Source organism: Balaenoptera borealis (genome assembly GCF_965194805.1).
Source record: "Balaenoptera borealis genome assembly, chromosome: 3".
Lineage (NCBI taxonomy): Eukaryota > Metazoa > Chordata > Mammalia > Artiodactyla > Balaenopteridae > Balaenoptera > Balaenoptera borealis.
The window spans coordinates 151,559,826-151,584,518 of record NC_138866.1 but is presented as its reverse complement, the minus strand read 5'-3'; the positions used below and the strand labels follow the sequence as shown (position 1 = coordinate 151,584,518).

At 47.7% G+C, this 24,693-nt stretch overlaps 1 protein-coding gene across 10 annotated transcripts in view; it reads left to right on the top strand.

Annotated features, from left to right (window-relative positions):
* The window catches only part of ARNT2 (aryl hydrocarbon receptor nuclear translocator 2), a 201,601-nt gene that overhangs the window by 39,793 nt on the left and 137,115 nt on the right, over nt 1–24,693 (top strand). For all 10 annotated transcript variants that reach the window (XM_082388503.1, XM_082388504.1, XM_082388505.1 and 7 more), the window contains 2 exons: nt 13,946–14,060; nt 20,895–20,942. In XM_082388503.1, coding sequence (XP_082244629.1) covers nt 13,946–14,060; nt 20,895–20,942 — 163 coding nt within the window. The remainder of the gene's footprint in view (nt 1–13,945; nt 14,061–20,894; nt 20,943–24,693) is intronic.

Sequence of the window (24,693 nt, the reverse complement as noted above, 5' to 3'; positions counted from 1 at the left end):
GATCAGCTTGATGTACTTGATTTTGAAGGTTTTCTCTCGTGCAGTTTTGAGGTAGCAAAGTTGACAAAGCTGGCTATTAATTCACCCTTGTACAGATATGAAAACTTCCAAATAAGAATTTTTCTTGAAAGATGCATGGCCTAAACAAATAAATTATAAAAATTAAAAATCTTGACAGTTTATTGCTATGAAGGCCAGTACATATACCAGACAACTCCACAAAGATATTAATTACAGGGCTTCCCTGGTGGTGCAGTGGTTAAGAATCTGCCTGCCAATGCAGGGGACATGGGTTTGAGCCCTGGTCCGGGAAGATCCCACATGCCGCGGAGCAACTAAGCCCATGAGCCACAACTACTGAGCAAGTGTGCCACAACTACTGAAGCCCACGTGCCTAGAGCCTGTGCTCTGCAACAAGAGAAGCCACCACAATGAGAACCCCATGCACCACAACGAAGAGTAGCCCCCGCTCGCTGCAACTAGAGAAAGCCCACGTGCAGCAACAAAGACCCAACGCAGCCAAAAATAAATAAATAAATTAATTAATTTAAAAAAAGCAGTCTTTCAAAATCTCTTAAAAAAAGATATTAATTACAGCATACTCTGATAATCTCTTTTATTCTGCTTTGTATTATTATTTATGGTTCTATAGACATCTTAGCTCAAAAAGGATATAATAGTCTTCCTAAAGGCAGCAAGCTAATGCATTCTCCTTTAATATTTGTATTATTTCCCCATTTTCTCTTACATTTAAGTATTTGAAAATTCTTAATAATTGGTTTTGCACGTAAAATTAATAGCTTTCAGCCTATGGCAGTGAATTATCACACATTATACTCCTACAACAATATATTTATAAACCATCTGATAGGGAGAATTGAAACATATATATAAGGAGCTTTTCAATCTTAGTTCGTCTAGAATGCCTATTTACGTTTGAAAGTGAATATTCAGACTTGAACAGTAAGTTTGTGTGGCATGCCTTGTTTTGGGATTGCTGTTGATATACTATAGATGTAGATAACGATGGTGACCCATGTGATTGTAGGGTCATTGATTACCCACAAGTTCAGGGATGCCAGAAACGATCCTGAAATGGGTATTCCACTGCTCGTCCTTTCAAAGGTCGAGGCATTCGTTCAGAAGCAGGGCAAATACTGTGACTGAAGCTGAATTTTGATGGATCCCTGACAGATATATGTTTGCCTCTAAGCTTTTGTATCCTGCGCTCTATTAATGTACCCTTAGCATTTTCCTGTAACATTATTCTTTGAAATCATGATATTTAATGGCTGAGTGATTTTTATCTGTGTGGGTATTCCATAATTTATTAGCTTTTCACTTTATGTCAGACGTTTTAGTTCATTTGGTTTCTTTTCAACTTCAAACTGTATTTGGACAGTCAGCGCGCATGTGAGTCATTCATTTCTTCCCTTACCCTTCATATCCTTGGCCGCCGTGCCAAGACCTTGGCAATGATCGAGAACTGGCCTCTTCTGTTTCATACAGGAAGGTCTCTCATGTATTTGAAGACAGTTTCATGTGTCCTCCTGCCTCAAGGAGTTTCCTTCAACCACAGCCTGGGTTTTAACTGAGGATCCCTCTAAGACCCTCTCAAGGGCAGCCTGTCCACTGACAGACCCCGAGCCTACAACCCAGGTGACCTGGCCTGTCTTCTGCCTGACAGACGAGACCCACTTCCCTCTGATGATCTCTGGCTGTCGTATTTGACTCAAGCATGGGACAATTCGTGGTGGAGGCCCCGTTGTGGTTATATATGTGGGCCTTTGTCTGTCATGTCCCGGAAGGCGGCCAGATTGAGTGTGGAGCTCACTCTTCCTGTCTTCCGCCAGAATCGTAACCTCATCAGTAACCTCCCTACCTTTCTTCCTCTGGAACTGTTGGTTGCCCGTCTTCTTCTTGGGTCTGTGTGTTTTACCCTTTTTATAAAGTTCAAGGCAGGGATGCAGGGCCTTCAGCCACGAGGGTGGGCTTGGACCCTAGTGGGAATACAGGTGCTGACGCCCTAGTGGGCTCTGGTGCAGTGTCCGTGTTCCAAAGGGCACAGCACTGCCCACTCGGGCCAGGGAGCAGGGCTCTGCGTAAGCCAGCATTGCTAGCTGAGGTGGGAGGGCATCTCCCCAGGCTGCCCTGGGACTGCTTCCAGTTCCCTAATGCCAAACCTGCCTGCTGGCTAGGAGTGACTCAGGCCCACAGCCAGGGCTCTGTGTCCAGGAGGGAGACACCAGCTGATGGAGGAAGGACCTGGCCTCTTCCTCCTTTCCTGGGTCCACTGGCCGTCTCTTCCCATGTCTACCACCTCCTGCCCTGCTGCAGAGACCCCCACCCAGCCCGGCTTTGGATGAGGGCTGCCTTACAGACGATACACGGCTGGTTAAAGTCTAGCAAGGACCTGGGGTCAGAGTCCCCTGGCTCTCGGTCTAATGATTTTTCTGTACCTTGTGCTACAAAAATCCCACCCTATGGAGGGCCTTTGGGAGTCATGTGCCCTGCCTTCCTTCCAGAAGTGGAAGGGACCCTTTCTCCCTTGCACATCAGGAGGAATCCTTTTTCATCTCTGCCTGAAATGTTTTGATAACAATCTAGAGATTTCAGCATACCTTGTGGTTGCACAAGAAATCCAAGTCACCAATTTTTCAGAACCTAAGCAGTTAACATTAGAAATTTTGCTGCAAATAAATTGATCAGTATGCAAGACAGTTGTCACGGCTGAATCATGGTCCACAGTTAAGGTAAACAGATCTGTGATGACATTTTCTGAGCGGAATACAAATGCAGCTCATTTCCTCCCAGAGGTTTCTGACATTTCTTCTACACGGATAACAGATTCTCCCAAGAAGGTGCTGGTCACAAGGAAGAAAGATCTTTGTTTAATCCCTCTGAAAAGGTATGGCTGTGATATTTGATGTGCTTTCTGTGAAAAGAATTGTTCTAAGAGAAATGAATAGTGAAGAGAGTGTTTTTCTTTGGGTAGCTGTCCCTCACTCCCTCCCAACCATGGAGAGACCCTTTTGGGTTTTGTTTATTTGAACGGTTATTAAAATATTATGTCATTGTTTTGTGAGAGTTTGCATGTCAGTAACATTTTTTTGCAGTGTGAAGATCAAGGGATATTTTTCTTATTTAGATTCACATGAAATAGTGGGGGAGGGAACAAAATGTTTTTTCATTTCCTCATGTTCTTTTCATCTGTAATGCTCTCAAGTTTCACATTTTTCCCCAGGTTTTTGCTCCCTATACTGTATTTTAGGAATTCTATACACTGTGTCTGCATTTGAAATGTGAAATAGTCCTTAGCTAGATGCTGCATTGTAAGCTAGATCTGTTTTCTGTATTCCGGTGAAGCTTTCAAAAGCCTCAGCTTGTACTGCAGTTGAAATGAGCTGAAAACCTGCAACTTTGTGTAAGGGCAGGCAGTCATTCCATCCCTGTGTGTAACGGGAAACAACATTTCCTGGGTTGGAGGCAATACTGGCATTTGGGGTGGGACTGCTGTAGATGGAGAGATTTCTGTCTATTTGTGCATTTGTCATTGGTTATGACCAGGGATCCTGAGCAAGGAGCTATACAAGACGGTTGCATTTGAGGTGGGGGAATAATTCTAGATCCTGTTGGGAGCTGCAGTTGGGGTAAAAGGCCAGAAAGCTCCAGTGACTGGACATGAACAAGAGGGCATGCCCCTCCAAGCAGGGGCATGAATGAGTCTGTTCATAAATTCTGGAGCAATCAAAGGAATACATTTAGGAAAAGGGCATCTTTTATATCGTGCTTCATTCCTCCCTGAAGCGTTTGCAGTCCATTGCCAGGATAGCACAGGTGTGGCCTCCTCCAGGAAGCCTTCTTGGATCTTCCTGGTCCTTCCCACCACCCAGTGTCCAGTCTCTTGCACAGCACACAGCTCTCAGTATGAAATTACCTGGCTCTGGGTCTCCATCACACTCAAGACTGAACCTGTCAGCGGCAGGATGGGGTCTTTCCATCTCTGACTGACCAGCTTGTAGCACAGCTCCTGGCTCAAAATCAGAGCTTAGCAAATGCTGTGTGTAATTGAAACAGGCCCCATTTTCTTACAGCAGCTTCTGCAGAAGGAAGGGATGTCCTGATTAACCCCATTTCTTAGTTGGAGAATAGATGGGGAAACTGAGTCGCATAGTAATGAAGCCAGACTAGAACCAGACGCCTATTTAGCGCGTGACCCTCTGAATAAATGGACAGAGGAAGGTGTAAGCGATCACACCTCTCCTTTGCTGCAGAGTCCCCATATATCAAGTGTATGGTGTGGTAGATGTAAATATGCAACCGAACCAACCATATTTTTCTTCCTCCTCCCGAAATTTTTTGCCCCGTGCAGTCTCAGTGTAGGAGGATCAGGTGACCAAGGCTTTTTAGAGTCTTCCTTTCTGGGCCCTGACGGTGACACATCGTGTATTTTGAGGCAGTAACATCATCTCCTTCCTCCTGAATGCCCTCTGGGCGGCTCCATCATTCAGGCCCTGTTTTCTGTCATCTGGACCGCTGTGACCTTCATTCATTCACAGGAGAAGTACAGGTACAGTAAGAATGAATCACCAGGGACCAGACCTAGAATGGGAGGGAAAGGGATTGGCCAAGGACAGGCTTCCTTGGAAAAGTGATGTTTGAGCTGAATCTCAATGACTCTTAGGAGTTAACTTGGTGAAGAGATGGAAGAGGGCTTTCTGACCACAGGACACAGCATGTGCAAAGGCCCTGAGGTGGGAGGGAACACAGTGTGTTCATAAGACTGATAGGGCAGGGTGGCCAGAGCCGAAGAGGTGGGCAGGAGAGGTGGACAGCAGCCTGACCACACAAGAACTGGCTGATCGTTGCAGGGAACTCCACATTTGTGCTGAGAGCAAAGAGAAGCCGCTAGAGGAGAGAAGTAAGAGGTGGACTGGTCAGCTGACTCCTGTGCGAACAGTGGGAGAGTAGATGCAGAGAGACCAAGGGAGGAGGCCCTGCGATAGGCCAGCAGAGAACCCAGAGGACGGAGAGACCTTTAGGACGTGACAGCAGGACTTGAGAACTGGATTTGGGAATCATCAGCACAGAAGTGGTACTGATGCCGGTGCTTGAATGGGTTCACCTGGAGGGAGAACAGAGAAGAGGGAGTGGTGAAAGTGCCTGGAGGCCGGGTGGAGGAGGGGGAGCTGGCCAAGGAGAGGAGAAGGAGGGCCTGAGAGGTGGGAGGGAGGGGATGCAGCCCCTGGCAACCCAGGAGAGAGTGCTGGTGGTGGGGAGCGGGCAGCTGCACCCCACAGAAAAGGGCGGGGGCAGAGATGAGACCCCTGTGATGATGCCAGCTCCCTAGCCGGGTGACATAGACAAAGGCCTGACTGCAGGGGATTGAAGGGAGAATGAGAAGTGAGGAGACCCTGAGGGGAGACCCGAAGGGGAGCAGTGACTTTGCCACATGTGGCAACTCTTTTTTTTTTTTTTTCTTAATATTTATATGTTCTTTATTTATTTATTTGGCTGTGCTGGGTCTCACTTGCGGCATGTGGGCTCCTTAGTTGTGGCATGAGGGATCTTAGTTGCGGCATACATGTGAGATCTAATTCCCCAACTAGGGAGCGAACCCAGGCCCCCTGCATTGGGAGCGTGCAGTCTTACCCACTGGACCACCAGGGAAGTCCCCACACGTGGCAACTCTTACTTGTACAGTTGACAATTCCTCCTCTGCTTTTAGGATTGATTTGCATGTTGACGTGGTGTTCTGGTCCGTAGGATGTGTTCATGTTTCTGTGGCACTAGAGCCTCTCCTTGTTACGTGTGGTCAGCCCTCAACTGCGGGGGAAGTCAAGGTGCGGACCACGACCGCCACGCTTCTCTCAGTGGAATTCCTTGCCAGTGCCCGCCTGGGTCGCCCACAGGGAACAGGAGTCGAGAGGTCGCGGGTGGTTCATCCGGGATTTCTGGGCTCCCTTGCTGGCTTGCGTGAACCCTCTGAAGGCAGTGTGCGGCTGTGTGGGACCGTGGGGTCCCAGGACTGTGACGGGGGCACGTGCACCTGCTCAGGTGAGGCTCTCCTGGGTGAGAGCACGGTGTAGTGAGGAGGGAGCCGTGTCCACGTCAGTCCAGGGCGGGGGGTGTGCATCTGTGGAGCCCTGCAGGGACCTGGGAGAGCGGGTGGAGGCACACTTGGGGCCTGTCTGCTGACCCCTCCCTGGGCTATGGGTGGGCCAGCCAGAGCTCTCAGTAGGGAGGCAGTGTGAGGTCGGCACAGGACGAGGACCGCGGCTCAGGCTGCCCGGGCCTGCGGCAGCCCCCTGTGTCTCCCTTGTAATAGCATCACCCTGGGGCGCATTTTGCACGTGGGGCTGCAGAGGAGTCAGTCCTGTGGCCGCCTCCCTCTTCTGTGGCCCACTGTCACCCTTACTGCACTTCTGTGAGACAGAGCCATAGAAATCAAATCACAGAAGTGACCTAATCCCTTACAGTAAGAAAACGATCGTAAGTTTTGTTAGTGCCTGTGTGTGTGTTTTACTTAGCAAACGCTTAGAAGCGCTTACTATGTGCCAGACATCATTCTAAGTGCTTTATGGGTATTAGCTTTTTTAATCCTCATAGCAACCTCATGAGGGATTTACTATTTCTTATTATGCCCATTTTATAGATAGAAGACTGAGGCACAGAAAAGCTAAGTTTTGCTCAAGGGTTATGTAAAAATACAGACACACCCACTCACACACACAATGTCTGCTTTAAAAAACATTCTTTTCTTGGGGGAAAGTCAAAGGGGAAAGGGGAAATAACTTCTGCCAGGCATCTATTATTTTTATTTTTTATTTACCAATCGTCTTTATTTTTTTTTAAACGACAGAAATTTATTGTCTCACAGTCTGGAGGCTAGAAGTTTGAAATCCAAGTGTCAGCAGGCTTGGTTCTTTCTGAAAGCTCTGAGGAAAGCTCTTTTCCATGCCAATCTCATTGCTTTTGGTGGTTGCTGACAGTCTTTGGCATTCTGTGGCTTGTAGACTGCCAGGCGTCTTAAATGAGTGATCTTCCTTAATCCGCACGGTAACTGTGCATGATGTGGGGATATTCCTTTTTTTATAGATGAGGAAACTGGAGCTTAGGGGTGATGAATAGCTTGCCCGTGACCCCAAAGCATGGACATTTCCTGCATGTCACGCAGCTTCCACCTGGGCCTGTGATTTAGAGTCTTGATGTTACAGCGTCTCTGGTTGCCCCCACCCCACCCGGGGAAGGGGTCTGCTGGCCGCCCAGCCTCTGCCTGAGCACCTTGAGAGGCGAGGGCCCTGCAGGGAGTGGCTGAATGGCGAGAGCCCGCTCTGCTGCTTCGCAGTCATGTGACCGAGGCATGGCCCTGACCTCTCTCTGCCCAAGTTCCCTCGTCTGTAAAATGAGTTGACTTTATACCTCTCTTGTAGGCTGGATGTAAAGCACACGTGGAGAGCCTGGGACATAGTGAGCGCTCAACATATATCTTATTACCTTTATACAAAAATATTTTACACATTTTTGTATAGGATGTTTATCATTATTATTAAGCCAATCCATTCCATTGTTGGACACTCTTGTGATTAAAAAGGTATCCCCTTCCTTTATCTCTGTCTCATTCGTTCACTGCTTCTAGCTCTCCAGCTATATACGCTTTCGACTGTGGCTTACAATGAAACCCTTTAAAAATACTTATTTCTCTATTTGTGGTCATTAAATTAACACATCATTAGATTAATGTTAAATTAACACGTGTTGTTGAAGAAAAAAACCTTGTATATTCAAAAACAAAAAGAGCTTTTAGGAGAAAATAAAACCCACCTATAATTCCCACAACAAAAATAGCCAAGTTTAACACATTGGTGTACTTGTATCTGCCTTCTGGTCTTTTTCTGTGCATATATTAAGTACATACACACACACACACACACACACACACACACACACACAGCTGTGGCATCCTCTTGTGAGGCATGGGTAACTTAATGTCTCTTGACACATACTGCCAACTCATCCTTCACAAAGGCTGTGTTCATGTACACCCCCAGGGGCAAGGTATGACCATGGCCACATTGTCACCCAGTAGGTATCCGACTCGATTTCCTCTCTGCTCAGTGCTACAGTCAAGGTTCCACTTTTCTTCCTTTTGGAGTGAAATTCAAAAGCCCTGGAGCAAATCAACAATGGGCTTATGGGGCTACTTTCCATCTAAATGTATAATACCAGGCTCTGGGACTTCCCTGGTGGCACAGTGGTTAAGAATCCACCTCCCAATGCAGGGGACACGGGTTTGAGCCCTAGTCTGGAAGATCCCACATGCTGCAGAGCAACTAAGTCTGCACTCTAGAGCCCGCGAGCCACAACTACTGAGCCCGTGGGCCCCAACTACTGAAGCCCATGGGCCTAGAGCCTTTGCTCTGCAACAAGAGAAGCCACCGCAAATGAGAAACCCTCGCACCGCAATGAAGAGTATCCTCCGCTCGCTGTAACTAGAGAAAGCCGGAGCGCAGCAATGAAGACCCAACGCAGCCAAAAAAATAAATAAATAAATAAATACCAGGCTCTGCCTTGGAGACCCTCACCTCTGACCTGGGGAGTGACCTTCCTTTGGCCACCTTTCCTGGATGGGTGTCCTAGGAGCTTTGGTAACTTACATTCGAGTCATATGAAAAAGTTGCCAGATCTGGGGAGCAGGTAGTCACTTCTCCAAAGAAGGCTGACAGCTGATTACATTGGTAGATATGAACATAGATTACAGATGAGAGAGACATGTTTTTTATATTTTTATTTGAATGTATTAAGAGTGGCTCCTAAAAGACATCAGAGAAAAGTTTAACCTTTAAAGTGAATTTTAGTCTCATCGATTGCATCTTTCACTTGGTTTGCTTCGTATCTAAAACACTATTTTAGTTACCACAGTGGCGTTTGATAAAATGAGACATCCATTCCTTGAAAAAACTAAGAAAATGGGATAGGAGCAGTTTTCCTTGATGTCATAAAGCATATTTGTCTTAAACCAGTGGGTCATTACAATTAAATTCGAGGACCAAGCAAGTTTGCTTACCATCACCATATTCATGATAATTTTAATCATTGCTGCTTGAGAGTTTTTTTCCCTCCCAGGCACTGTGTTAGGCTCTTCATATACATTATCCTTAATTTTTAAAATGATCCTTTAAAGTAGATTATTGCTAGGAACTGTTTGAGTTGTGATTTGAAACCAGGTATGTTTCACTGCAAAGCTCTGTGGCCTTTCTGTTACCCAGTTATTGCTCATTATTATTGAATATTCTAGAAGTTCTGGCCAGTGAAATAAGACATGAAAAGAAACTAAACCTTTAACTATTTAAAGTGAGAAAATGGTATCATTATTTGTAGCCCATAGGATTTGTAAAATTAGAAAATTCAGAAGAATTAGTGATGAATTATTACAACAATTTAAAAAATTTGGTGAAATGGCAGGACTTATGGCAATGGCCCTAGAAACTCTTTAGCCAGGCATGCAAATTTTGAAAGCATAATACGTACATAGAACAGCAAGGGAGGGGAGGGCAACACCTATCTTAGCTGCTGGTCGAATCAGTTGACATCAAGCATGACAGAGTTATTGTAGCACAAGTGTCTTCATAGCTAGTAACCAATCAGAAAGTAATCTGGGAAAGGAGATCTCATTCACACTAGTAGCAATGATCATAATACACAACACAACATCACATCATAATAACATCACAAAGTACCTAGAAATAAACTGAATGAGAAAGTGGGGGGATCTATATGATGAAAATGCAAGACTTTATTGAGCTAAAAAGGAAGTCTTGAGTAAATTATAGGCTTATGTCAATTCTTTGTTGAAAATTCTAAATATTGCAAAAATGTCACTTTTGTCCAAAATTAATTTGTAGGTTCAAGATAATCCAGTTAATTTCCAAAGGAGGTTAAACTTTATATCTTAATCAAATTATTCTAAAATTTAAATGGAAGAATAAGCCAGAAGAACAAAGATAATTCTGAAAGGTAAGAGCAGTGAGAGAAACTTGCATCACTAAGTGTGTTATAATGGTGCAATACTAGAGCAAGTATAGATAACTGGGTAATTGACAAAAAAAGAAAATAGATATTCTAGAAACAGACACATTTTCTATGTACAAATAAAATGTAAAACAGAGGGAGCATCAAAAAAACTTATGGGGAAAAGGAAGGACTCGAATAAATGAGGTTAGGACAGTTGAGCTTTTCTTCTGCTGTGGACTGAATTGTATCATCTCAAAATTCATATGTTGAAGCCCTAATCGTACCACTCCCCCCCACCCCCCATTGACTGTATTTGAAGCTAGAGCTTATGGGAGGTAATTAAGTTTAAATGAGGTCATAAGAGTAGGACCCTAGGATTGGTGGCCTTAGAAGAAGAGAAAATGTGACGACACAGAGGGCAGGTGGTCTATAAACCAGGAAGAGGATTCTCACTGGCACCCAAATTGGCTGGCACCTTGATCTTGGACTTCCCAGTCCCAGAACTGTGAGAAAATACATTTCTTTCGTTTAGGCCCCCCAGCTGTGGTATTTTGTTATGGCAACCCAAGCTGACCAATACATCTTAAAACTCTACCTCTTAAAGCTTTCTCTAGTATTAAAAAAAACCTCTTAACCTAAAAAAGCAAGCAACAGATTGGGAAAATATTGTAAAGGATTTTCAGAAAATGTGGCAAAGCTCTAATATCTTTGTCATAAAAAGAGATCATACAAATAGATGAGAAAAAACCTCTGAGTCTCAGTAGAGAAACGGGTACATGATATACAGATGCAGTTTACAGGAGAAAACGTAAACCTAGAATGAGTCAGGTCTTCTTAGAAATGCTTTTTGCATGCGGGAGGGGGGAGGGGGTAGTTTTGGACATTGTGGATGGTGAGCCGCCATCCTTCTGTGTTGTGTGTGTAGCCCCCTTTGCTGGAGATGCGTATGTGCCTCTCATTTTCAAATTATGTCGATGTATTTGCATATAGGGCTCCCTTGCCCCCCTCCCCTTATCCCATGGTGCACGGGTTCTATGACACATGCATATCACATGTAAAGATTGTAGCCAACTCAGCATATCTGCCGCATGGCCTTCATGAAGCATACACTTTCTCTGTGGTAGAAACTACTTGTGTCTACCCATCCACTTGCACTTGGTATCTCGCACCAAGCCTGGAGGGCACAAGAATATACCTAGTGGGGTCTGATGGAGGCAGGCTGGTGTGGGCCTGTCCTCGCAGAGCTGGCCCTTTTTCTGGGCCAGTGAAACTTAATCATGGGAAACAGTCCAGCAGAATAAGATGCTGATGTGACAGCAAGACTGGGCCTGCCCCTGGCCCGGCCCCTGGTCCACCATGGGCACCTGTGGAAGTCACTTAATCTCTTTTTCCTTGCTTCCCTCATCTGTCTGAGGAGAGGATTGGACTTTCCATATTCCTCAACCCTTGCCGCATAGCCAGGGTTTTTGTGGAACTTCACCGTCTGCACCTTTGTTTTCCCCAAATAAAATGGGACAAATATCATCTTCTTTCCTAACTGCACATTGAATTCCGTTTTCCACTCCTTCCTCCCCACTCCCCACCTCCGAGCTGGAGGGTGACCACAGAGGGAAAGGGTGGGCCTTTCCAGGTCTGCAGACAATGGCGAAGATCTCCTCCAGCCTGATGTTTCCTTAACTCAAAGGCAGGAATGAGGTAGTTGACTTTAAAATACTTAAACTAGTGTCACGTGGAACATGAGTTGTTCAGAGAACACATTTTAAGAGTTTCCACCACTAGAGACCTTTATGATACGCTGGCTTAGTCACAGGTAAACGAATGTCCTTATATCAGGACTTCTCACTGTGTTTTTTGGTGGACATTGAAATCTTCGAGAAGGGGGATAAGTGTGTGGCTTTTCCCTACCCTGTTTGACCACGCAACCCTTTTTCCTGGAGAATCTTAAGGGCCTGATGTTCTGTGGGACTTAACTTTGGGAAGCGGTAACTTTTGTTTTCGCCCATGTTTGCACTGGCCTTTTAATTTTGGGACTTAATGGACTTAACGTGCTTTAGCCTCCATTGCAGAAAAAAATATAGATTTCTTATCAGAAGCAGGCAGATATAAGGTTATGAGGTCATTGCTGTTCATACTGCCTAGCTGTCACAAATCCAGTACAGGAATTGTTTAGAGAGGAGAGGATTGCTTTAAGAAAGGGATTTTTTTTTTCTCCTTGAGTACTTTCCAATGTGTACATTAGTTAAAAAAAACAAACAAAACTAATAGCCCTCAAATTTTTGTGAACATAGTGGAGTAGCTAAATTAAGATTTTGTTTATTAGTACTGTAAAATTCTTCTACAGAACTTTTGAGTGGAGTAGTTCAGGTTGACCTTAGACTATGTTTATTAAACACAATGTCTTTGGACATAACTGTGGATCAGCTGTCAGATGCCTCCGTGGTTTCTGGGAGGGGGCAGAGAGCAGTAACTTAACACTTTGGAGCATCACGAACGTTCCTTCACTAACAAGGGCCCAGATCCCTGTCTTTATCCCAGACTGTCTTTCTGAAATACATTTTCGTAGACTGTTGCATCCCTTCTGCCCTGGATAAGAGTTGGGCTGAGAAAATCGAGCCCTGTGGAAGTCATTCCCAAGAACAATAAACAGGATAAGAGAGGCCCCTGGAGTATTGCTTTTGCCATTTAATGGTCTGAGGAAAGGGCATCTGAGTTCAAGAACTCTCCACAAAGTGGGAAGGAGAAATTCTTTAACTGTGGTTTCTTTGACGTTAGGGATGTGTACCTTGGCCTTAACAAGCTTCTGAAAGTTTCTAGCTTATAAGCAATAATACATTATGATAAAGATGCACAGGAAAGGTACTCTCATCTAATGCCAGACCTGCCCGTTCTTTTTTTTTTAATTGGAGTATAGTTGCTTTACAATGTTGTGTTGGTTTCTGCTGTACAATGAAGTGAATCAGCTGTATGTATACATATATCCCCTCTCTCTTGGACCTCCCTCCCAACCCCCGCCATCCCACCCATCTAGGTCATCACAGAGCACTGAGCTGAGCTCCCTGTGCTATTCAGCAGGTTCCCACTAGCTATCTATTTTACACATGGTAGTGTATTCCTCTCAAACCTAATCTCCCAATTCATCCCACCCTCCCCTTCCCCGCACCGTGTCCACCAGTCTGTTCTCTATGTCTTGTGTCTCTATTCCTGCCCTGCAAATAGGTTCATTTGTACCACACCTAGAGTCTGTCATACAGAGTGAAGTAAGTCAGAAAGAGAAAAACAAAGACCTACTTATTCTTTAAATTAACATCTCTTCCTAGAAAGGCCTGGCTGTGGAGAGCCGTTGTCACTGGCTTACCGTGCAGCCTGAAGGGATGCTTTTAAGGCCCCTGGACCTCACTGTCCTCATCATGAATGGAGGGCCAGGCAGGGCTCTATATTCAGGGATTCTGAGTCCAAATTTAGAGAGGGGAACAGACTTTCCGCTTGAACACAGATGCCCAGGGTGAGGACTGAGCATCAGTGGTGGTGCTGCAGGGGATTGGCTCTTTTGGTTCTCTGGGTTGGCCCCATGTGGGCTACCAGTAGTTGGGACCAGCAGTGGGGTCCTTCCCCTTAAGCTTTGGCCACATGCCTGGTTTCCTGAACGTCTTACCCGCCTCCAGGTGACAGGAGACAAGAGCTCTTTATGAAAGCTAAGTTAGCTGCGCGAACTCTTTTTTTACCACCTAAACTAAGTATGGGCATACTGCCCAGGGATATCCTTTTCCAGACAGGGGAAGGGCTCAGCTGCGTCATGTGACTAATGATGGGCCCAGGACCCAGGTTCCTGGATTCTCCTCCCAGGTGGTGCTTTTGGTCTGCCGGACAGTCTTCTTGCTTATTCCTGGATTTTCTGGCATTAACAAAACCTCTCATCTTTGCTGAATTGCAGAAATGGCTTCGGACATCCCGGGATCGGTGACATTGCCCGTTGCCCCCATGGCGGCCACTGGACAGGTGAGGATGGCCGGGGCCATGCCCGCCCGCGGAGGAAAGCGGCGTTCTGGGTAAGCAACCTCGGTGGTTCCAGGAATTGGGCTTAATACATGTTGAGCAACACTCTTGACCTGTTAGGAAAATATTGTCTCTCCCCCTCCTGGAGAATAAAAGCTCAGCAGTTTGCATCCTGTTTAGATTTTGCAAGATTCCTAACTGTGCATGTGATTTGCCTCTAAGTGTTTTTGGGCCTCAGCACCCAGCTGGGGACTTCTGTTTGCTTGTCCTTGTGGTGAGAATGGCTCTGTGATCCTGCTGGACTTTGCTCAGGCCATCTCTCTGAGGGAGGGGGCTTACCCATCCCTCTGCCTGAGCCCACCAGCCGGAGGGCAGCCCTGCAGGTCGAGCTTCAGCCCCTGTGGGCAGCAAAGATCCCTCTGGTGCTTTCTGTTCTTTGCTCCGTCTACCCGTCTTTGCTAGGTGGTGTGCAGGAATTCCTTTCCAAAAAAACTGGCTCTAGCCCAGCACCTAAAGTCTGGGCAGCTTACATTGTAACCTGCTCTGCCAGTAAAGTTGGTAACAGTGTTAAGTTCTGGTGGGACCAGAAAGACCATCATTCTTAAGCTGATGGAACCCAGAACGACATCTACTCATGATGTATGGTGTCTGTAGCTGTGCAGAGATCTACGAAACCGATCAACCAACACAGATCCAGATCCCTGCAGGAAAAACATAACGGTCATTTTCAGACTCTGTATATCAACCAACCCCTTTCCTTCATTGAATCAATTTTATTTTCAATGAAATATTTGATGGACAACTATTTGATAGACAAATACTTTCATGAAGTAGAATCAATTTGTCCTATTAAAGCAACTTCCAATAACCCAGGTCTCCCCAGGAAGACAAGGATCCAGGCTCATTTGTAAAATGGTCCATCATTTTAAACCTAAGAGTCGCTTTTAAACCAGTGTGATTATTAAAGGGGGCTGGGGGAGGGGGAGCAGGTATGTTATGAGGATCTGGAATGGAACGGAGTAGGATGAAAAAGGCCCTTCAGCGTTATAATTTGAGATGGTGAAAAGACTGCTGTGCGTGTAGTAGTCTTTAAAAGAAGGGCTAAGATTTTGGTGATTAGTGAGAGGGTAATGGAGTCTCGTTCCCCAGCTTTCTCCCCTCGGTTCAGCTCGCTCCCCTCCAGGGTGCTGATGCAGTCAGTGTTCCTTCCAGCGGGACCAGCAGTGTGGTGCCTGGGGCAGAACTCCTGAGATCAGCTTTATAGTAGGAAGCAGCCTGCCCTAGGGCTTACTACAAACCCAGACATCCTATTTTAACCAGCTATTCTTGCCAACTAGGTGCTAAGCTCAGTGGAGTGTGGGTTGTTGAAAGAATGCACTTGATGTCAACATATCAACTTACTGAATTTTTTTTTTAAATGCCAGGCCTTTCAAAAATGATTTTAAATGTCTGTGATTACTAACTTCCATTCCCTGGGGACAGAGCCTCATTGCTGGCCCAATCCTTTTTAAGAAGAGGAAGCACAGGACTCTTTTCTTTTTTCTGTATATTTAAAAATTTTTTTTGGAATTTTTGAATTTTATTTTATTTATTTTTTTATACAGCAGGTTCTTATTAATTATCCATTTTATACATATTAGTGTGTACATGTCAATCCCAATCTCCCAATTCATCCCACCACCACCACCCCCCGCCACTTTCCCCCCCTTGGTGTCCATAACGTTTGTTCTCTACATCTGTAGCACAGGACTCTTTGATGCAGGAAGGTAGGCTGCGCCAGGGCCAAGGACAGGCAGAGATGCTCGGACCCAGTGTTTGCGGGACGAGGAGCCCTCTCCGTGCAGGGGAGGGGTCGCTGAGCCTCTGCCAGGAGTCTCTGCCACCCCTCCCGCAGGGTGTGTGCTGGGCCTACGCTTTGCTCAGGGCTGGGCTGTGGCGAGCTGAGGCTACTCCCCTCCTTGGCCTCCTGGCGTCCAGACTCTGACTTCTGCTTGCTGCCTGAGCTGATGACAGGACAGTGGACTCAGTCTCCTTTCTGCAGAGGTCCTCCAGGCTGCCCCTTTCCCTACCAGGTCACACGTACATGGCGTGACACTGGAGGTGGAGGGGGACCTGGGGTGGACTGAGACAGAGCCCAGAGGTCACTTCCACTTAGAAGCAGGGAAGCACCACACCAAGCAAAGAAACCAGAGATTCAAGGGGACGAACAGCAACTGCTGGCACGCTACCCAACCAGCAGGATGAGGGCCCGCGCCTCCGAAAGGCAGATCAAGGAGCCGACCTCCTCCGGGGGGCTCATCCTTTATTCTCCTCTTTTTTGGAGCCCGTGCGGCTGCCTCCTTTTCCCCATCAGAGGGAAGAGCAGGCAAACCGCGCCCCCTCCTACTACGCCCCTGTGACTGAGGGATGTATCCTCTGCGTCTCAGCAAGGAAACCTCCATTTTTACAGGGCAGTTTCCATAGTAATTCTCACATCTGGTATTTTCACGTGTTTTGCTGAAATTCTGTGACGGAGGCCACCGCGGTGGTAGAACGGCCACAGCAGCGATAACGCTCCCCTGACCACAGCCTGCGCGCTCAAGCCTGATGGAAGTCACATTCATCAGAAAGCAGGTCGTCCCGCTGCGGCGCCCACCCCTGCACCATGGCGCATTTACGCACGCTCCCCCGTCACTGCCGCGGTGCTCTTCCTCCTCCTTCTCTCCGAGACTGTGGGGCACAGCTGGAGACACGGGGAGGGGGAGAAGGAGAGAGCAAAGGAGTGGGGGGTTGGGAGAGGTAAGGACCTGCCTCCCGTCCCCTATTCCCTGCCTAGGTCTTCCCCCCGCTCTGACCTGGTGATTCCGGTGGAGGGACGTGTCCCAGATTCCCAGGATGACCACCCAGCCCTAGTGTTTCAGAGCCAAGTAGAACTGACCCCTTGTGGGGTTTGGATCCCCCGGGCCACATGCCCGGCCCATCGCTGTGGATCCTCTGATGAATGCTCTTCCCACTGCCCTGACGGCTTCCCCAGTAGGCATCTTAGCAAGCAGCGTGCTCTGCTAGCAGTTGGGACAGAGGTGAGGGTTCAGAAGTTTCAGATTCTTTGAAAAGTGATTCCACATGTGTGGCAGAAGTGACCAGAAGCAAGTCACCTGAACTGCATTTTTGTAGAGAACTCCCTGATCCCAGTGAGGGGGTGGGACGGCATGGGGGACATCCACAGGGGCACACTTGGTGCTTTTCAAGTGACAGGAGAAGTGACTGTCATTAGGCTGTGCCCACCCCCAGAGTCAGCCCTTGTTGGGGAGGGAGGGTGAGGGTAGAGGGGACTGGGTGTACCAGCCCCTTCCCGCTGCCTTGGAGTCAAATGCTGGGCTTCTAAAACATCGTCATTGGAGGGAAATGATTTCCAAATTGTGTGCAGCCAGTAGGTCAGCGTCTGCCTGCAATCTAACCCCACGGCTGCTGGAATGTGGTTGAGTAAAAGACATATTACATAAGCAGATGTTTTGCTTGGTTCAAATTTCTGCAGTAGTGTTGCTGTAGCCCCAGTCAGCTGGCCCAGGCCCTCAAGGAAGGGTGTTGGCTGGCACCCGTGTCACTTCTCTTTTTGTCAGCAGCAGCTTCACGCTGGCCTGGGGTCGCTCCTTTGCTGCACTCTAGAACCAGCCTTCTTGGCACGGCCTCTCATCTTCTCATAAGAGCATAAGTGAATTATTTGCTGACTCATATTTGATGATGCATTATTATTATTATGCAATCGCTGTTAGGCAGATCCTCATCACTCACTCTTAACTATCTGCAAGCTCAGAAATGCTTTTCACGGCTTTTTATCGAGGTTAGAATTCATGCTCAGCAACAGGAAAGTGAGGTAAAATGCATTCTCAGCCCACCTTTCGAGGACTCTTACATCATCCACTTATTGTACCGAATTCTTTAAAGTGAATACAGTAGGACTTAAAAGTCATATTTTAATTTCTCTCCTTTATTATCCAGATGCTTAAGTATAATAGAGACACATAAAAGACATAAAACAAAGGATGATTTACTCAGAGTTTTTATAGCAGAAGAAATAAGCGTAGCTATTGTAGTTGTATTTAAAGTGGAGCATTTGAATTGGTGACAGGAGACCCAAAGGCAGCGTCTTGGCAAGTGCTCCTCCGAAAGATCCTTCTGTCCTCAGAAGTTGAATTTTTTTCTGTGTAGCTGATGAGCAGTGAGACCGCTTTGGGGTCAAGTGAGTTACCCTGAGGATCTGAACGGTCGTTTGTGTCCTGATTTCTCTCCTGAGTTCACGCCCGCATTATGCATTTCAAAATTCCTAGATGTGATTGCAGCACACGTGTGATCACACGCTTCCACAGGTGGGAAGGCACAGTTTTGTGGTCCCTGAGTTTTCATAGCCAAATCCTACTTCCTAAGTTTTCAGCAGACTTCAGAAAACTCTGGCTCCAGAGCCTGGCCGTCCCTCTCTTACACTCTCTGCTCGACTGGGCTGAGCTGATCCAGACTGGGACCATTTACCGTATGGCTTGCTTCCCCATCCATGTGCTGCATGAGGGTCAGGTAAAGAGCCCAGCTGTCCTTAATGAAAACTCGGGTGACCAACCGTCCTGGTGGGCCCAGGGCTTTCCCAGTTTTAGCACTGAAGCCCAGTACCTCCACAGATCCCCACATTCTGGGAAAACCAGGACAGTTGGTCACCCTAAATACCCCAAAAATCGTGCAGCCTGAGGAGGGAAGGCTGACTAATAAATTGTATCTTGCAGGAGCCAGCTTATCACACTCATATCAACTTGACCTGAAAGGCATTTTAAAGATAACTGTACATCTCACACCCACTTGACGTGTTGCTAAATGCTTGCATAAATCCATTAGAATTTTGAAAATGCGAGTTCTTTTTCTTAACACTAGTCTGTTTTTGACAGCCCAGGGGTGTTAACTAATAACCTTCATGTCTGCAGCAAAGTCGCTCTTACCCGTGATGAACACTGGGTGGCAGTGTGGTTCTGTAGCTCTGCAGAGGCCCAGAGGCTCTGGGAGCAGGATTTTTGGTGCTATCTCCCAGACGTAATTTTTCAGGAAAGGTGAGGTGATGGCTTAGTAGCTAAGCAGTATATTGATGACTCTACCTCATTTAGAAAGTCGTGCGTTCAGCCCCCGTTTTCCCACAACATAGGCAACCCTGCAGCTGCTGTCTGGTGCCCGGCTGCCCCGTCTGCATTGTAGGGGGTGCGTGTCTCTCTCCCCCAGTGGTGTTTTAACTCTGCTTTCCCCTTCTTATCACTTTTCTTCCCCGCCTTCCCTCCTCTTTGTGCAGAAGTATTTTTGTTAACATTGCTGTCATCTCTCCCAGTTACGTAACTCCTTTTGTTCTTGTGTTCCAAGCAGCCAGTGCAAGCCCTGGTGCCTGGAGATCAGGGATTCCAAATTGGCAGGGGATCCCATCAAGTCAACTCAGATTAGAACTCTGGCCGCACTGCACGTAAAACAATACAAAAATAAACATGTGATACCATTTTAAAGAAGACAATGTTCCTTTGCCCTATGTCATCACAGTCCCTAGGTCCCCCAAGTAACCCCAAAGCCTAGAGGGTACGATTTATCTCATTAGGGGCCTCTCCCATGTGCTTGTCCAGTGGTGGCTCTTCCTATGCAACTGGCCATTTCCTGGTGGCCTGGGTGCCCTGTGCCTTCCCCCCATCACCCATTACCCACTGGGGCCCCCACCCTGAGAGCTGAGGGGGGGATCACGTTCCCTGTGAGGCCAGCAGCCCCGGCATATGTAGCTGTGGTCCTAGAGCACACCCGCCATTCTGGTGGCAAGCTTTTGGCCGCCAGGCAGGCTGGTCTCCCTTCTGCTTGGGGTCCACGGGAACTGTGTCCCACTTAGTCCCTCAGTCCCACTGAGAACAAGATGGGGGATGCAGTGGCTCTGAGGCGTTCTTCCCCCAAGGAATCCCACTTCCCCCAAATGTCCAGGAGAGCCAAGACATCTGTACTATTTCTGTTTTGTTCCCGAAGACTCTGGGTGCTCCTTAAATAAGTACCTGCTCTGCTCTAACATCTTCAGGAGTAAAATTAATTGACATTAGAGAGGACTGGTTTTTTTGTTTTGTTTTGTTTTTTGAGAAGGAGAGTTTGGGATATCAGTTAAAGAAATATCTGTCAAAACTTTTTGTTTTATGTGTATTTGGAGAGGCCCAGTAAAGTGGGAATCTTGAATATTTATTGGGTGAGTTTCAATAAGCAGACAGCCACTTTGAGTAGCTTGGGCCCCAAACGACTGTTTCTCCCACACACCCATTTACTTGGACCTGGAGTTTATAGGATAATGGCCTTAAATGCCCTTTCCATGTTGACTCATCCAGACCAGCCAAGTCCTCACATGGCACAACCAGTAGTATGTGTTCTTTTCCTCATAATCCCTTCATTGCCCTTAAAACTTCCTGTTTTTGAAACCCTCTTGAGCTTTCTCAGTCTGTTAATATACCACAAAATAAGTTAAAGAAGGAAGTCTCCTTGTGGAATAAATGATGTGGAGGGGAGCAGGTATCCCCCAAGGTGGTGGGAGATAAGGAGTGTTGACTTTTCCAGCACAGCCTGAGCAACCCACTGGCAGCCTGTATAGGGTTCTAGAAGGGTTCGAGTTGATATTCCAGCACTTTTGCAGAAGTCCCCAATCATATAATTAATGGCACTGCTACTGTAGACCTTTCATTCTGCCCTTTCTTGTCTCGAACCTGTACAATGACTGTGTAGAGATACTGTTTTTTGCACTGCCAAGGGTTGGGATTGTTGGAGAGCAATCTGACCAAATAAAACCCCCTGTGTGCCACCAGCTCATGTGTCCAGTTAAATGTCCTACCTATAATGAATGCTCACTCGTGATCTTGACTTTTCAGAATGGACTTTGATGATGAAGATGGAGAAGGTCCCAGCAAATTTTCAAGGTGAGTTTATTTTATGTTCCTTAGATTTAAAGAAGCCAAGAACCATTTATCACCTCATTGGGACCTACAGGGGTTTAAATGTCTTTTGTCATTGAAAAACAGCCATTGCCTCATTCTGTGCCAGTATTTGGCCCAGGGACAGGTAACTATTAGCAAACCTGCCAACCCCAGCCTGGATGATCAAAAGTTAAGTAACAAGTTATTAACTCTGTTAGCTTTTTAAATTAAATACTGACTGCCAGTTTTAATGGATTCTTTTTTAAAAGACAGACCTAGAGTTCAAGTTTAGAAAAACAATCAAGATAAAGCCTCTTTTTCTACCATGGAAAATAAGGAGAAATATAAGAAACCTGGGTGGCCCTGTTCTGGATGCAGGATATAAAACTGGACCTTAAGTTCCTAAGAGCTGTATCACTCACTGGCCACATGACAGCATCTCTAACTAGGCTCTGTGGGGCTGTCCTGAGAACAGACCGCCTCACAGAAGGATACTGGCCCGTGGGAGCCGGTGGTGGTAGATGTACCACATACATGAAGGACAAGGCAGGCCCAGGCCCATGGCTCCTTTTTTTTTTTTTTATTTTGTTTAAGTTATGAGAGGAAGTTTGGCAACATGGAGAAAAGGGCAAAGATCATTCCATCAGTCTTAGCAAAATGCCCATCTGTACTCAGTTTACTTATGGAAGAGCCTGCCTTGAGATTCCTCCCCCGCTGCCCCATCAAAGCATTCCTAATTCTTGGTTGTTGATGCATTTGGAAACGTACCCCAGGTTATGGGTACCTTTCTGCGGTATGCACAGTCCACAGTTTGGATTGACAACCTCGGTTATTTTATAAAAGTTTTTAGCAGAATGATGTCCGTATTGAGCCCCGGACCCATGGCCTCCCCCAGTTTGCTCATCCCCACGGCAGTTACTTTGGGTTGGGTACCTTTTACCCGTGTTGTGGGTGTGGATCGAGCACCCCTTCCCCAAATCCAAGAGGAACATGCATCTCGTTCCTATTTCTGGGCTTCCTGGTGTCTCCAAGTCCATCGAAAGTCTTGTCACTTGAGACGCTTTCCTCCCCGAGAACTTTGCCTTCCATCCTACCCCCTCCGCTTGGGTGAGAAGGACAGAGAAGGTGGAGCACGCTTTGACCTCGAATGACCCTGGAGTTTCTAATCAAATCAAGACACGAGTTTCAACAACAAAAGCGTGTATTATTTTTCCCTTGGTGCAGACAGAACCCCAGCTTGGATGTCCACCCATTTCTTAGGATAAGTTTTAATAGCAGGGAGTGCTTTGTTCCCGAAAAGAGAGCTAGCCTTGGAAATAAGGGCACACATCTCCCCAGCCTAGTTTGTGCTCCCCTTACACAGCCTCCCTTTACAAGGAAACAATGACCTGTGATTTCTCTGGATCAGAATTCCCCTTGAGATAACATTGCATAGCATGTTGACCTCAGGAAATGATGGTTCCTGGGTCTCAGAACAGAGGGAGGAAGAGAGACGAGGAGTGACGTTTGTTTGACATGGAAGATCAGTGTCAGTGATGAAATAACAGTGCAGGGACACAGAGAGCTCATTGTCTGAGGTCCCATCAGGAAGAAACAGAAACCCTAGACTCTGTGAAACTGTCTTGTAAGCCCGCCAGTGAGTCAGGTTGTACATAGTCAGGGTTCAAACCTAGGCTTCTGGGAACCATATCCTTTCCCCTGCACATGGAAAATAAGAGGGAAAGATGGGACACGCTTCCAACATACACTGGGATCCGCGGAAGCCTGGGGCCACTTCAGCGTGTGACCGTAGGAGAGTTGATGGACCTGTCTGCCGGTGGGGGCATCTGAGCGGCTCTCAGCTGGGGAGACGACTGAGTCTACCGTGCCCTCCGCTTTGCCAGCTGTTCTGGCAGCCGTCCAGGAGAGGGTCGGAGAGACTGCTCCAGGCTGTCTGCTGCCAGTGGCGCGCATGGCGTGCCTCGGGGCCACTTCTGTTTCCTGCTCCTGTGCTTACAGTCCGCCTAGGGAGCCCTTGGGCGAGGCCCTGGAAGAGAGGGTGGCTGAGATGCGGGCATCTCACCAGCAGAATTTGCCGTCTCAGAATCCGGCCAGGGTGCTAGGCTGTGATTTCTGTCCCCCTGCTGTGTGTGCAGCCAGCTTTCCCAGGTCTTCTCAAGGGTGGTCCCAACTTCAAATGTCCGACCTATCGTCAGACGTCGTGTCTCAATTTTTGCTATGGGAAATGTGGTCACAGTCACATAGGAGGTAAATCAATTGGCTTTGGTTCCTGCCTGATCACAGCAGGTCTCAGGAAGAACAAGGTAGTAGCCATGAAGCTGCCCACGGCCACCTAACCACACACATGCACACGCGCGCACATGTGCGTGTGTGTACCCAGCCGCTGCACACAGGTACACACATATGCGCGTGCACATGCGCGCACACGTGTGTTCCAGGGCCAGAAATGCCCTGAGGCCCGCTGCACCGTCCCCAGGCCTCAGCCCTCCCTTCCCACACACGGTTCATGCCGCTCTGGGGGCTGTGACACGCAGGACAGGGCTCTGCTGAGCACATGAGCACCATGAGCACATGTTCATGGGGAGGGGGAAGAGTGAGTATAACCGGGGATTTGGAAGGTTCTGGAGTGGGGTTGGGGAGACGTGGGTCAAGGGAGTGGAGAAGGGGAGAAATAGATCCAAGCCCAGCATGAGGACCACCCATCCTTGGCCGCAGAGCGGGGGAGCTGCAAGTGTCGCTGAGTGTGATGCTGCTGGGTGTCCGGAGAGTTGAGGGGTTCATTCTGATGGTTCCTCCTCTCTGGTTAAGCAGAGGCCGTGTGCTGTCAGGGGCAGAGGCTTTAGTGGTGTGCCTGAGAGAGAAGTTTGGGATGCCTGGGTGGACGAGATGTACGAACTGTAGACCCCACACCTAGCACACTGTGTTAATGTGCAGTTTTCCCCCAGCAGCGCCCAGCTGGTTGGATACGGGGGAATGCAGACGGCCTGTGCACTCAGGCCCGGGGGGTCCAGCAGGGGCAGCAGAGGGGCGGGGCAGCGAGGTGGTTGATGTTGATGAGAGGGCCGTTGAAGAGATCAAGCTACAGGTGCAGCTGCAGAGGGAAGAAAGGCCAGGAGCAGGGAGAAACGAGGGTTGATGACCTGGGGGAACATGGAGGGGAGTAGACTCGAATACAGCTCGTGCCACGCCACGTTCGTGGTCTGCAGTTTCAGTCGGGGTCTAACGTTTTTACCTCCCTTTCCTCCGTTAACCTCCTTGGAATTCAAGCCGGGGCATCCCAGACTTCCCTCTCGGGCACACCTGTAAGCCTCTGCCCACTGCAGATGAACGAAGAATCTTCTGCTTTTGTGGGAATCTGAGGGTGCTGGAGAAGCAGCGGGTGTGTTCACAAAGTGCGGAGTCGCAGCTCTGGGAGAGGTCGGCCGAGGCTCGGGGGTGGGGGGATGGCTGCTGGAGAAGAAGGGGGACGCGGAAGGTGGTACAGCCGGGCGGGCTGGTGCAGGTCCCCGCTGTCGGCGTTGGCGGCTGATGGGGATGGTGACAAGGAGCCTGGAGGGTGGTCAAGACAAGTATGTGGGAGCGTCAGAGGAGTGGGCGTTCGGAGCCGGCCTTTCTTCCCAGGGTGGGCTCCACCTCATGTCTCTGGGAATTCCAGTTACCAAGTCATCCTCCTGTCATCGGATGGGGGTGAGCTCTCCATCTCCGGGAAAACTGATGATACACCAGAAAGTGTTTCTCCGAAGATGAACCTCCC